This window comes from Cyprinus carpio, chromosome B12, assembly GCF_018340385.1.
Source record: "Cyprinus carpio isolate SPL01 chromosome B12, ASM1834038v1, whole genome shotgun sequence".
Classification (NCBI taxonomy): domain Eukaryota; kingdom Metazoa; phylum Chordata; class Actinopteri; order Cypriniformes; family Cyprinidae; genus Cyprinus; species Cyprinus carpio.
In genome coordinates, this window is record NC_056608.1 from 12,503,308 (window position 1) to 12,517,519 (window position 14,212).

Genomic DNA, 14,212 nt, shown 5'->3' on the forward strand with positions numbered 1-14,212 from the left:
TCGTGTAAGTGATTGTGCTACTGAATGTGCTATTCCTTTTTCTGTACTGAGGTAATTTCAGAAAAACAAATTCTGATGGAGATGGTAATTGTTTAATGGTTTATGGTAATGGTAAATAATAGTTTTCAGGTACTTTAAGAAAAAATTAATGGCGACAATTTATAGTACAAACAGTCATTTATAACTTTGAAAATCTGGCAAATTCAGGCTTGAAATTTATAAAATATCTGAACTGTAATAATTATCTATAACATAATGCTTTTGACATCTGTCCTCATGTGTACAAGGAGACAGAAGAACCTATACAGCAGAATCAAGGGGCTGATGGACATCACATGACGTCATCAAAAGAAACAGCCGTTTGGAAAGCTCTGGACCAACTCTGCGGGTTGTAGATGTCACACCCTCTCCACGGCGAATTAGTAGGTCTGCCAGCAAACCAACTTTTTCATGTTCCGATTTGCACCGTGCATATGCCTACAAGTAACAAATATACATTCAAACATGAGATCTTGCAACAAAAAACACTAAATAAAATTATTATTTACAAAATAAAAAACGGTATATGCCAATATGTTGTTAATCTGTCTGCTGATAATAGGCTGGCAAACAAATTTGTATTTGCTGTTAGACACTTCACATTTGAAAACAGCTTTAACCTGAGCAAGAAGCCAAGGAGAGGGGTAGGCACTAAGTATAGCACTGGCCATATCAGGGCTGACGCGGTTCAACTGTTGTATTTGTCTCTTCCAAACTTGCAGAAGGCCATTCCCTGAGCGGTCCACCTTCTGACCCCCTGCCCACTCACTCTCCAAACAAAACGTGAATCCTGTCTTCTCTCGCTCCCACCTGGGAAGAATAAACATACACAAGTAAAAAATAAACCACTGTAGCTAAAGATGCAGCTGGTTGAAGAGCAATAAATATGGAAACTGGCTTCCCACTCACTTGAACGGCGCCTCGGCTACTGCTTTGGTTAACATGGTAATATAATCAGTGAAGTCTTTCCAAGTAGAGAGGAAGCGAACCTGCACCCCAGTTTGCAGCTGCAGGTCTACCAAAGCCTGATGGACAGGTGAGGGAAAAAAGACTGAGTTGAAGCAGAGCACCTCAAATATGACCATGAATTTATACCGACTGCCAATGAAGTGGTTCAGCTTACCTCCTCCACCTGCACTCGCGAGACCTCAGGAAGCTGATTGATATCGTCTTTCTTTCTTCTCTTTTTCTGCCCTCCCTGCAGTCCCACATTCTTCTCCTCGCCTAGCACTGCCTCACGGTATTTCTTCTGACATTTTGAATTCTGGCTTCTGCAAAAGAACATTTAATGCAAAATCAAGCAATTATAAACTCTTCACTAATCTTTCATTTAAAATCTAATATACATATGCTAATGTTTTGTTTTATGAGTACTGCTCAATTTATAGACCAAAAAAAATTTAGCATTCAATAACAAGTGTAAAGACTGTATATTTTTCAAAGCATTTAGATGAAATTCCAAATAAATCGTCAAAAACTAAAACAATATCTGACTCTCAGTAAGTCACTCACCTGAAGTACTTCTCTATGTCAATAACAACCAGACTGAGCGTTCTGCCTGGGTTCCTGCTCATAAGTCCTTGGATCCAGGCGGTCAGAGATATGCCGGTTTCCGTCAACATACCGTTGCATTGCCTCTACATTAAAAAAAGCCCCACAGAGCCCAATCAAGAGAGAAATTCCAAGGCTGTCAAAATTTTGAAGAAATGCATTTCTCAAAGATTGAGCAACAGCATATTTTAAACAGCTTATGGACCATTTTTTACATAATTGAGAGGTGATCCTGTAATTATATTCATTACCCTTAATTGCTCTGACTCTTCTTGGAAAGGTCATAACTGCTAGTTTTTCTGTTGCCCTTTCAGCCACAAAACTCTTTAAATTAAAATTTTAGTTAGCACATCATACAACAAGGGCACATCAAACAATTATCCTATTAATGGTTAATTGGGTAATTATAATGGTCCAATAGGAAATTTCACCATACCAGAACATAATGTACCTACCTTGCAGTAGTTATTAATCATGGTTACAAAGTCATCCACAGGAACTTGGATTACACTATTTGAGTCTGGAATGGACATTTTCTCACCAGTCTGCAAATAAAACATTCAAATGAACTATGAAAACATTTGTAAAAATATTTAAATTAGACCTTTTTGACTACAAGTCCCCCTTTTGTCCAAGACAATATTCAAGATATCTCCTATCTAACCTAACACAAAATGTAATAAAACAAACTGAACACAAAAAACAGAATGTCAGATTAATGTGGTACATCTTTTTCTGTTGTTGTTTAGAATCATATTAAGATTATAGTGTGTTACTAAAAGTACATTTAAATACTTGTAAAGTCTGTCTGAACCGGAAGTTGCTGCCAACTTTACTTCAGTATGGTGACGTATTTCTTACTGAAACAGAATATTGAATAGAAGGCAGAATCTCTCAAAAACAGAATATTGAATAGAGGGCAGAGGGGTTTTATTTTTCGATCTTTCTTTATAATATAAGGAATGCTATTCCAGAGTGGAAGCAAATGATCAGATTTTAATAAAAGATTACCAAGACAAACAATTTGTTTCAGTGGTTTAATTTCCATGGATTAATTATTCACCGTAAGATTAGCAATATACACTAACAAAATAAATTTTGTACATTTTGATTTTAACGCAGACTTTAAGACTTATTGGGGCTTCCTAAAAGTTTGTTCAAGGGCCCCTAGTGGGTTTAAGACTTATTGGGGCCGCTTCCTAAAAGTTTGTTCAAGGGCCGCTAGTGGGTTTAAGACTTATTGTAACTTCTACCCAGATATGAGACATCACACAGATATTTAAGAATCTTCTTTATCTACGAACATCAGATAAATCTATATAGATCTTATAATGTTATACTCATGTATTTGAAATTCAAAATGTCACACATTCATCAACTGTATCCGTGACATTCAACAGAAATCCTTTGGGTGACAGTGCAGAACAGCAATACTCTGGCAATTACATCAGCCAAAAAATAATAATAATTTACATAATTGATTATTTCATTGTTCATGCTCATTTCCTGTATTGTAACATTTACTGGTAGATTATCTTTGCTGTCATGTAACCTCACTCTAAAACATTAATAATAACACTGTTAAATGTAATCTTTAGCAAATCTCATTATGAATAAACACTTTCTGTACTCTACACTATACTATGTTGTGATACCTAAATTAAAAAGCATTTATTGGCTGATATTAGTGTTATCATAGTGTTTTTTTATTATTTATAATAATAATAATATTCATTTTTAAATATTTATTTTTTTTAAATATACATTTTGTCCAAAATGTCCAGCCATAACAGGAAAATAATTAATTTTGAAAATTCATTTTATTTATTTTCTTTATCCTCATCTGCATCTCAAAGCAAACGACAAGGAACACGGTTAAAATGTTTTCTTTTCTGCATTTGTATGTGTAGAGTGCTGTCGTGCCTGAGGGCAGGGTGAGCGTCTAGCCCAGGTGACACTACGAGGAAGAGACTGCTTCTCTATGGCACAGTTGCAGCCCATGGCATGCAGGGAAGTCAGGAGAGCGCCGCCACCTTCCAGCTGCAGTAGGCCTATGGGGGAGAGACAGCTAATCAATACTAATCCATTCAGCAAATGCAGCTTAATACCTCATGCCAGTGCTTTTTAACAACTTGGGAAAAGTATCAAAGCACACAGAGCCCTGAAAGCAACTGTGACAGCAAAGATGAGCACTGCAGGCACACACTGCCACCTACTTGGGTCGACCGTCACCACCATGTGTTTGATGCACTCCTCTGGCCTTAGGGCTTTCACAGCATCAGCCAGAGCTTTCTTCTCCATCCTCAGTCTCTCCTTCTCTTTCTGCTGATGCTCTCGCATTGCTCTTTTCCTCAGGGCTTCCTGTCTGGCAGCCTCCACTTCTGCTAGGGTTTTCTTGCGTTTGGCCAGGTAAGTGCCATTCTCCGCTTCAGGTGGAAGTTCTTTTGTGAGGTATGGCGCCTTGTCATTTGAGCTGCACTGCCTTGTTATATTGCTACAGATCTTGTTACGTTCAATTGGCTGGGCCTCAGGGTTGATATGATGTGCTGGAATATCTAAGAGGCGAGAACATCCATTGGAAACCGCATTGGAAGCCCGGGTCTCCACTGCACTGATGGCTGCTGTACCCAGGCCAAGCTGTTTCTGTTTCAGTCTTACAGCTAAGGGAATCATGGCCTCCTCCTCCTCTTCGCTGTCACTACTGACCATCAACACATCACTTCTAGCAGCTCCAGTGTAGGCCTGGACCCCGAGAGATGAAACTGGATCAGCAACAGGAGCCATATCTGAGTCTGAACTGTCTAAAACCACCAAGTTGGGCTGTCTGGATTTTGACTGTGAGAAATCAAACACAGGCAGCTCCTCTGAAACACTGGAGTCACTGTCACTTAGGAGGAATCCAGGTCTACCGATGCAGGTCATGCTGAGCTGTCATACAGAGATCTGTGGTCTGAAGGAAAGTTCAAATTAAAATACAATTTAACATGCAGGGCTCAACAATACCGATTTATTAACAATATTCTATTACGTACTTTTCATTTTTATATGAAATATATTTTTTATTTTTAAAATAACATTCACAACCTCAATATTATGTTATTAATTCTTTAAAAAAAAAAAAAATTCTGAAAACAGTGCAGCTACAATTTAACTCCAAGACAGATTCACAAATTCACAAACATACTTTTGCTGGCACACGATGGTATACTTGTCGGTTTTTAAACTATTAACTATAACTTATGTTTTCAACACTACCACAAATCATTCTTGTAGTTTCAGCAAAATAAAATCTGCTGACGACATATAACATTTTTTTTTTTAAAAATCAACAGAATTCACAACAGTTTTCAATACATCACAGGAATAGAAAAATATTAACTAACGTTAAGTGGATAAACCACAAGTTTAAAACCAGTGCAAACACTAGTACGTTGACTACAGTTTAGTAGAAAAATCTTTTTACGTTAACAAAACACTTTTACATTAATATGTTGCTGAAACATGACAAATTAATGTTCGGTAAAGACCAAGAACAGAACTAGAACCGTCGCGTGTGGCTCCACACCACACAATTATTATTTCCATTTGCACACACATATTAATATGTTGTATTTTTTGAGTTTGTGAAAGTATATAACATAAAACATCACAATACAAATGCTCATGTAACTCAGTATCTTCTCAAGCATTCTACTGTAGTTTTACATAACCAGTATATTTACCTTTGTACGTTTCCCACGCCAGTCAAGTTCCGCAGTTCGCGGGTTCTGGAGGATCACGGGAGCGCGCTAACTGCGTCACACTCACGTCATTCAAGATGGCGGCGCTCGCGTCCTTGATGCTGCGATCCAGAGCATGTAAGTAGAATTACAACTTTTATGACTTTTTCGGTATTTTGTATTTTTGTATTATGACCAGTACAAGTAAAACAAGAGTAATATGAAATAATCGAGCCCTTTCAGCGTATTGTAATGACTGTGAGATGGTAGTAGAGTGCTAAGACACCATTACCTGACAGCACAGTGAGCATGTGTTAAATGTTGACAGCAGCATCGAGCATTTAAACTGTCTGATTTGGCTTACATTTTGTAAATGGTAATGCAGATCGTTAAGGATCATGTTAATTCAATGTCCAGCAAACAGTTATATCAGACTGCTGCTTATGATGTGAAGGACTTTTAGTTTAAACATCTTTTAGTACTATGTTGGAGGCAATGATTTCTGTGTTCCTCTGGTCTTTGCAGGTATTCTGTTCAGTCAAACACCCACAGTTGTACTGACGAGATTTGCTTCAAAGAAATCAGGAGGAAGCAGCAAAAACCTAGGAGGGAAGAGTGGTGGCCGTAGATATGGTTACAAGAAACAAGATGGTGCGTTTTGACTACTAACCTTGATCTCATAGGAGAAACATTTAGAGATTTTGGATGCTTTTACTGTGATTGTCTGACTGATGTTTTGTCTTTCCTACTTTTAAGGGAACTTTGTACATGCGGGCAATATCCTCGCTACACAACGCAAGGGTTTAATGCGTTGGCAACCTGGAGCTCATGTAAGATGTTTGGAATCAAATATTTTTTTCCATGAGTAGTTGTATACAGCTATAGTTTGGGATCAGTAAGATTTTTAATGTTTTTTTTAAAGAAGATTCTTATGCTTATCAAGGCTATATACAAAAATACAGAGACAAAAACTGTAATTTTGTTAAATATTATTGCAATTAAAAATAACCGTTTTCTATTTTAATGTATTTTAAAATATAGTTTATTCCTGTGAAGCAAAGCTGAATTTTCACCATCATTACTCCAGTCTTCAGTGTCACATAAACCTTCAGAAGTCATTCTAATGATTTATAATCAATGTTGGAAACGGTTGTGCTGCTTAATATTTTTTGGGACCTATGATACTTTTTTTTTTAGGATTCTTTGATAAATAAAAAGTAAAAAAAAAAAAAAAAGACGAAGAAGAGTGTTTATTCAAAATAGAAATGCTGTGTTATATACACTACTATTCAAAAGTTTAGGACCAGTCAATTTTTTTTTTTTATAAATACTTTTATTCAGCAAGTATGAGTTAAATTGGTTAAAAAAAAGTGATTGTAAAGACTTATATTATTAATATTGTTAGAAAAGATTTCCGGTTTGAATAAATGCTTTTTTTCATCAAAAGAAATTAAGAAAAAATAATAATCACAGGTTCCAAAAAAGATTTCAACACTGATAATAAATCAGCATATTAGAATGATTTCTGAAGGATCATGTGACACTGAAGACTGGAGCAATGGCTGATGAAAATTCAGCACTACATCACAGAAATAAATAAATAAATAAATATATATATATATATATATATACACACACACACACACACACACACATACATCTTTTTTTTTCTTTTATTGCACTAAAAGTTTTTTTTTTTTTTTTGTGCAATAATGTTACATCATAATGCAATTTTCTCAATATTTCTCAAAATCCTAACATTTTATTTTCATACAATTATTAAAAACTGTAAACAGACAACATTCCCCTTACTGGAAATCAGTCTCTCATTGTCTTGTCTTCACAGGTCGGTATTGGAACCAACAAAACACTTTATGCCCTAGAGGATGGTATTGTCAGATTCACCAAGGAGGTGTACATTCCTCTGCCACGAAGTGCTGAAGCCAGGGATGTGATCCCAAAACTTCCCAAGGGTGCTATTCTGTACAAGACCTTTATCAATGTCATTCCTGTAAAACAGGAGAATACATTTAAACTAGCGGACATGGTATGAAAAATACTTTCTTCAACTTCAGTTTGATCTGGATTCTTTGGACTGGTAATATTTTGATGGTCTCCTTTCAAATGTGTCTAAAAATCAGCAGTAAAATATTTAATTTCTTCTTATTTGTACAGTCATGTTACATTCTAATAAAAATGTTTACGTAACACTGTGTGACTTTGTTCAATTCTTTAGTATAGACTACATCATTAAATACAAATTCATTTATATCAAATCTAGAAATGTTTTTTTTTTCCTATAATAAGGTCTCTTTAACAAATTCATTCAATTCTTTAGTATAGACTACATCATTATAAATGATGTTTGTGTTCCATTTTACATTCATAATCTGACATATTTCTGAGGGAAGCAAAATATTGAGAAATGAAATGAGAAACAAGTTGGAAAGGACTGTTTTATTCATCACAAATTTAATCATGAAAATGTGTTGTTAAATATATATACAGGAGGAGATGGTTGGAAGGGAAGACTTGAAAAAGTAATAGGAAACAGAAGGAAAGGTTATTAAAACAGAGACGATAAAGATTTTTATTTGTAATAATGATTAATTGTTCATGTTAAGACCAAGATTGTTAAAATAAATAGAGTCCATTTTACATTCAAGTTGGTTTTAAAGACAAAGGATGGCTCAGTCTTTCAGCAAATCAATATAAGGTTACAAGCACTTGCAGCTTTTAAGCTCTGCTTTTCATGGAGCATTAAACAGTGCAAACATTGTCCTGTTGCTGAGGTGTTTTAAACACCTTCATTGACTCCATCCATTCATGTTTCCTAAAATTCAGTTCAGCTATAGCATTTAAGGATTTAGACTGTCTCTCTCCTCTATAAAACAGACAAGGACTATCTTTGTAGCATTTCCCTTTGGGCTCAGGGTGTTGTTCATGTGTATTAGCAGGATTAGGGGAAGTGAAGCGTGAGAGTATCCCCAGGTTGGAGGAAGTCAAGGAGAAATAAGAAGGATTGTATCAGTACTGGGTAGGAAACGGTGCCAAATGAGTTGTTGCACTATGTAGCTCCACTCTTTCACCTTCAATATGAGATGATTAAATATGGAGTGTACTGACACTCCAAGGACAACCACTTGAGCAGGTGCCACTTCATAAGCTTCAAGTTCAAAATGCTTTTACGATGCAGATGTACAGAATGTTCAAGGAACCATCATTGTTTGGAAACTCTTTTATGTACATTGAAGAAAAAAAGAGGTGATGAGATTCAATGCTAATGAAAAAGGATGGGGAATTGATTTAGAAAGTAATCAGAGATTCTGAGCAATGCTCAGTGTAATAATCTATCTGGCAGATAATTGTTATTCAGCCCCGAACAACAGCCTGCCACACTATATTTCAGGAGGAGCAAGATGCAAATGGTGTGTCGGAGCAAAATTTAGTATAAACAGTATAATCATACATACATCATGAATAATTTTAAAATTCAATTTCCAAATAAACCACTGAAATGTATCTAATGACACACTGATGCAGAATTTGTGAGAAGGAAACAATGGTTCAGTTTTACTTGCATGTAAACAGTTTCAAGGTGTTAATGTCATATTTGCACAACAATAATCCTTCTTTTTATTGAAATGCTCATCAGGACAAGGCTATTTGTTTTGTTTTACTTGGATTTTTATTTTTTCAAGGTGTTAAGATAATACAGTACACAAGTTAGAATATTATAGTTAATGTGATAGTTATACTTACATATATAGTTATATATAGATACAGGTTTGAAATGACTTGACTAAGAATCATACAGTTTGCAATTCTCAATGTAAAATTTAGATCCGGTAAAGTTTGGAGAAAGGTCACTGGAATTCAATCTGATTCTCATTGGCCTTTTTGCTGAAAACTATTAGATGCTGTTCCATTGTTCACCCCTGAAAGCTACGACCCAGTATTCAGCCAAGGAAGCCTTGTAATGTCTGTCTGCTTTGCTTTGAAAAGAATGACTGTCAACCCCTGCTCTATCTACTCTGTTGCTAGGCAGCGACTGGTGTATCTTCCGAGAAGAGCTCACTCTTTCCACTTTTCTGTCTTTCCTCGCTCTTATTTTCTGTACATTTGAATTGGAGTGGAGATTGACGGTGTGGCCTGGAGGTGAAAAAAAGAAAGAAAAAAGAAGTTAGGCAGAAGTTGCAAAAAATATATATTATATTCCAAAAGCAAACAGTACCACTGATGCCAGAATGCTCAAACACTATTTTTCATCTTTTTATTTTATATAGATATATATTTTAGCATAAAAAAGGAGGTGGTGATGCAGTTTTAACTGCCTATTCATCAGGCGGGATTTTAAAGCATGGTAAAGGGGGTTCAGTCCACTCTCTCTTTCTTCTAGGGCTGTTGCTGTGGGACAAACCAAGAGTCATGTGAATGTTAAAGGGGGGTGAAACTATGTGTTGAAACGCACAATGCTAATAAGTCCTCATGCAATAAAAGGACAAGTAAGAGAGAAAGACAAAAGGATAGAGACCAGAGAGAGAGAGAGAGAGGGAGACAGGGTGAAGATTACTAAAAGGCAGAAGGAAAAGTTAAATGGACACATACAGTCTGAGCATGAAATGGACCCTTTTGTAGTCTCTCTCGTGTATGAGTCATTATTAATAACATTTATTATGCTCTACCTGGGGATCAGATAAAATGGCAAACATTGTGCACCTGCCTCTCATTTGGATTCTCTGTGTTTTTACATGCTGCTTCAGTGGTGAGATGTTTTATCTGCCTTGCTCAGTAATGGATATTTTTCTTGCTAATTATTTTCAATCATTGAGCGTTGCATTACGTGACTTGTGTTTGCTATTTGTGGATGCAGCTGATATGAACACAATGTTTTTTTGGAATATTTCATGTTTTCCACTAGAATATTAATGCCCAAAGGGAGCAAAAATTTACTGTGATGGTTTGCACTGTTACTAGATGCCCACATTTAAGTTAACATGACTAGAAGCAAAAGGCATATGTCAGACAGAAGAGAGAGGAGAACTTGCTATGGTGGACAGTGTGACTGTACAGACCTTCATACAAAATTCATTTCAACTGTAAGAGATCACAAGATTTTATATGGTTTTGCAGACAAGACTGCCTTCTTTCCCCAAAAGAAACGGATGTTGCTGTGTTTGTTCTTATTGTGTGTGTTTTATTCCAGAGAAGCTCCAGGTGGGTCTGGTTGAGGAATGGAATGGCACAGGCTCTGTTCGATGATTTAGATACTGAGGAAAGTGAGGTGAAGAAGTGTACTTCAATGGCTTTGGCCTCTGGACAGTGGATGAATGAACAATGTAATAAAAGAAATTTCATTGTCTGTGAGAAAAAGATATCAGGTAAGCCAATAAAACTGTTTTAACCCCACTGAAAAGACAAGAAAATGACATTATCCAAATGATCATCACCATAAATGGTGGGCAAATAATCACCTACACCTTCAAACAAAACCTTTAGCACAATCAAGCACCAGTAACTTTTTCAGGAAAAATAAATAATTAAATAAATAAACAATTTGTAGTTTAATTATTTATAATCACTGAATTCAGCATTATGTAAAATATAATATATATTACATTATACAATATTATTATTTCTGGAAGTAAAATATTTTAGTATTACAGTGCTCTAGTTTGCTTTTTCCACCAGACCACAAATGGTTGAAGTATTGTTTTTTAAGGGATCTGTAGTTTAAGGCAATAAATTATATATTTAAGAAGTTTAGTTTTATTGCATCTAGTTTTATTAAAATTGGACTGTTAAATATACTACTTTTAAAAAGTTTAAGGTTGGTACAATTTGAATTGATTATAGCTCTATGATAACCAATTTATTTAATCAAAAATACTGTAAAGTAAGTATTTTGTGAATTTGTGTGTGTGTGTGTGTGTACATGTAGTAACATTATAATTGAAACTCAAGCAACATGTTTAAATAACACAAAACCCATTGCTTTTTTTTACTTTCTTTTTCTTTCATGACTTTGTTAAGTCACATAATAACAATTGAATAACAATTTTTGTTGACAGTCACACAAAAAACACTGGTTTCCATTTTTCTGTGGGGACATTCCATAGACGTAATAGTTTTTTATTGTACAAACTGCATTTTCTATCCCCTTACCCTAAACCTACCCCTCACACAAAACTTTATGCTATTTTAGATTTTCAAAACACTTCTATATGATTTTTAAGCCTGTTTCCTCATGGGGACCAAAAAATGTCCCCACAAGGACGAAATTTACTGGTATTACTATACTTGTGGGGACCTCACTTGTAGGTCCTCATAATGTAGGGAATATATCACACACACACACACACACACACACATCTGCACAGATTATGTTGTTCCCAGGTCTTTGGTTCAGTCATGAGGGTCGAGTCCTGTCTTTGGATTTGGTGACACAGCTGACCTTTGCTAGAGTGCAAATCTTACAGCCATACTGCAGCCCAAGTCATCACCTAGTACCACCTGGTGAGTAAATTAAGCACTAATGAGAAACACATTGTTAACAGTATGTCAAATAATCAGTTAAAGATGTACAACTTAAAAAACATCTTTATTCTCAGGTTGTAGTTCTCTCCTGAACCCTTTCAGCTGCTGTTCACCGGTGCCCATGTGGAACACCACTGTTGGCTGTGTCAGTGGGCAGTACTGGTGTCACCTGCTGGAGATCTGTCTGCCTGTCACCAGTCCGTGCAGCCCTTACCACTCTTTTAAGGGGGACATCTATTCCCCCTGCCTCCCCACTACCCTGCGACGCCACCGATCTTCCACTTGATGGCAGGCATGTCACTGACACTGACCCCAATCACTGAACACACACACACATACACACACACACACACACACACACATCAGTGTAGGTGGCAACACTTGACTTGTTGACACTGTTCTAAAACCTAATAAGCATAAGTAGGCAAAATAAACAAAAAAGTTTTATATTATTTCTCTTTATTAATTAATAACTAATTTATAATTATTATTTTACAGTTTTAACCTGTATGCTATCCTAACATGTCTGCAAAGTAAAATAATCCATTAAACTGTACTAAACAATAGGCCTGGCAACAAGAGGAGCACTGCAACAATATTACAGTAATATCACAGGGAGCTTGACTGACAGGCGATCAGACCAATTATTACACAGAATCCGCCATTTTACCTGACAAACAAATCAGACAGGAGAGTAGATTAACTTCAGTGGACTTACACAAACTTGAAAAACTGTGCGTAAGACATCCTTAGGGGGTTGAAATAAAATAGGTTCTGGTGTTCATTCATGTTTATTTCTGCTTTAATGAAAATGTTAGAAGACAATCAGTTCACACGCCATTCAATCTGAGACGCTACAGTGATCTGTCACGACACATTAAAGAGCCACAAAATGGTATTTATTTACTTTGTTTTGCACCAGAAATTACCTGTTCGGTCTTGTCTGTCGGCACATTGTCAGTTTCCTCATTGCTTTGCATTGTATTTTTCACTGTGTGAGAACATGATGTGTGGCGTGAGAGTTCGGTCTTGTCTGTCGGCACATTGTCAGTTTCCTCATTGCTTTGCATTGTATTTTTCAATTGCTACTCTGCAGCTGACCCTTCGCAATGATCTGCCGTGTGGCGTGGGGTCAGCTTAGGAGTAGTGAGGAAGGATGTGTCCATTTATACATGAGCAGCTCATGATCTGGTGTTTTCGGCATCTCAGAGCAACTCTGTTTACAGTCAACCAGCAAACTCCATCTTTACATTTACATTAGTTTAAAGGCAATTTGAGAACTCAGTACATTTTTATAGAATTTCAAAAATTGTGTGGACACAAGTTTATGGTGTTTTTACCAGTATTCCTCCAAAATAAAAGCTTGAGGCTTTGAAATGTTAAGGGTGTAAACATTTAGAAATTTAAGGCACAATTGTTAGGCCTGTTATTACATTCAGTTTTATTGGATTCCTAAAACACCAGGGTGACAATTAACCAATCAGAGAACCCTGAATATATATAAAGTTAAATTTCAGGAAATCGTGTTTTTTTGTAACTTTAAACGTATTTAATTATGTTAAAATAATTATGCTTTTCTAGGCAGCTCTCTAGGTTTCTGGAACAGAGCGTATTTTTCAGCTAATATTTTAAATGATAGAAGAAAGTTTTACAATGACCTAAAATCAAAGACATTTATTTTTGTGTTAGTGCAGATTATATAACAAGACAAACATTTCACTGTCTATCCTGATGACATTCTGGCATTGCAGCACACTAGAAGAGCAAGCAAATTTCTAAATTGTGTTGCCGGCACCAACTCGTCCTGGAGCCAGAGTTTCCTCAGGTATGAATTTCTTATGTGTGTCATTGGGAAAGAATATATTACCTCAAAAGTTCACCAGTAACCTTTTAGAATTTGATGTGCTAATGGTATTTACATGGTATTTGAAGAAAAGGTTTTTAGAATGTCATAACTAGTTTAAATAAGGTGCTTACTCTGTTGTTGTTTTTTTTTTGTTGTTTTTTTTGTGTTTTTAAGTTTTTTGTAGTTTCATTATTATCATTGTAGTATGTTTGGTTTATTTGTGTCGTGGTCCAGTTTCCACACACAGGAGAGTCCTACAGTGAGAAACCAGCAGAATACAAACATGATAATATAACAGAAATATTTTCAAGGACAAGTTTAAACCCCTTTGTGAAACTGAGCCTAAAGCAATGATACAGTGGTCCACATCTTGAGGAGGTCAGTGGTTCTCAACTGGTTTTGTTTCAAGACCAAAAAAAAATCCTTGTTTTTCGAATCAAACTTTAAAATGTATTAATATTACAATTAACTGTATTTGCGGGACAATAAAGTGAACATTTACTAACAAATTTATGACTAC

At 35.9% G+C, this 14,212-nt stretch overlaps 2 protein-coding genes and 1 pseudogene across 2 annotated transcripts; 2 read left to right on the forward strand and 1 right to left on the reverse strand.

Annotated features, from left to right (window-relative positions):
* Positions 1-52: 52 nt before the first annotated feature.
* On the reverse strand, positions 53-5,431 carry LOC109100074 (crossover junction endonuclease EME1-like). The gene is made up of 9 exons (XM_042735412.1): positions 5,313-5,431; positions 3,807-4,540; positions 3,514-3,641; positions 2,046-2,135; positions 1,552-1,676; positions 1,163-1,310; positions 949-1,064; positions 660-849; positions 53-477 (listed from the first exon to the last, which is right to left on the reverse strand). Exons 2-9 carry the CDS (start codon positions 4,510-4,512, stop codon positions 301-303), a joined length of 1,680 nt encoding a protein of 559 aa, XP_042591346.1. The 5' UTR covers positions 4,513-4,540; positions 5,313-5,431; the 3' UTR covers positions 53-300.
* On the forward strand, positions 5,321-7,517 carry LOC109100076 (39S ribosomal protein L27, mitochondrial). The gene is made up of 4 exons (XM_019113570.2): positions 5,321-5,447; positions 5,835-5,960; positions 6,066-6,139; positions 7,156-7,517. The coding sequence occupies exons 1-4, from the start codon at positions 5,408-5,410 to the stop codon at positions 7,360-7,362; spliced, it is 447 nt and encodes a 148-aa protein (XP_018969115.1). The 5' UTR covers positions 5,321-5,407; the 3' UTR covers positions 7,363-7,517.
* Positions 7,518-10,358: 2,841 nt separating this feature from the next.
* Positions 10,359-13,740, forward strand: LOC122139040 (annotated as a pseudogene).
* Positions 13,741-14,212: the final 472 nt, after the last annotated feature.

What these genes read in the sequence shown, in the direction of transcription:
- LOC109100074 (XM_042735412.1), bottom strand. Translation starts at nt 4,512, where the DNA reads ATGACCTGCATCGGTAGACCTGGATTCCTCCTAAGTGACAGTGACTCC. An exon ending in GACGCTCACCCTGCCCTCAG is followed by an intron (nt 2,136 to 3,513) that starts GCACGACAGCAC and finishes TTTTATTTGCAG; the next exon opens with ACTGGTGAGAAAATGTCCAT. An exon ending in CGCGAGTGCAGGTGGAGGAG is followed by an intron (nt 1,065 to 1,162) that starts GTAAGCTGAACC and finishes CCTGTCCATCAG; the next exon opens with GCTTTGGTAGACCTGCAGCT.
- LOC109100076 (XM_019113570.2), top strand. Translation starts at nt 5,408, where the DNA reads ATGGCGGCGCTCGCGTCCTTGATGCTGCGATCCAGAGCAT. An exon ending in GATGCTGCGATCCAGAGCAT is followed by an intron (nt 5,448 to 5,834) that starts GTAAGTAGAATT and finishes TGGTCTTTGCAG; the next exon opens with GTATTCTGTTCAGTCAAACA. An exon ending in GTTGGCAACCTGGAGCTCAT is followed by an intron (nt 6,140 to 7,155) that starts GTAAGATGTTTG and finishes TTGTCTTCACAG; the next exon opens with GTCGGTATTGGAACCAACAA.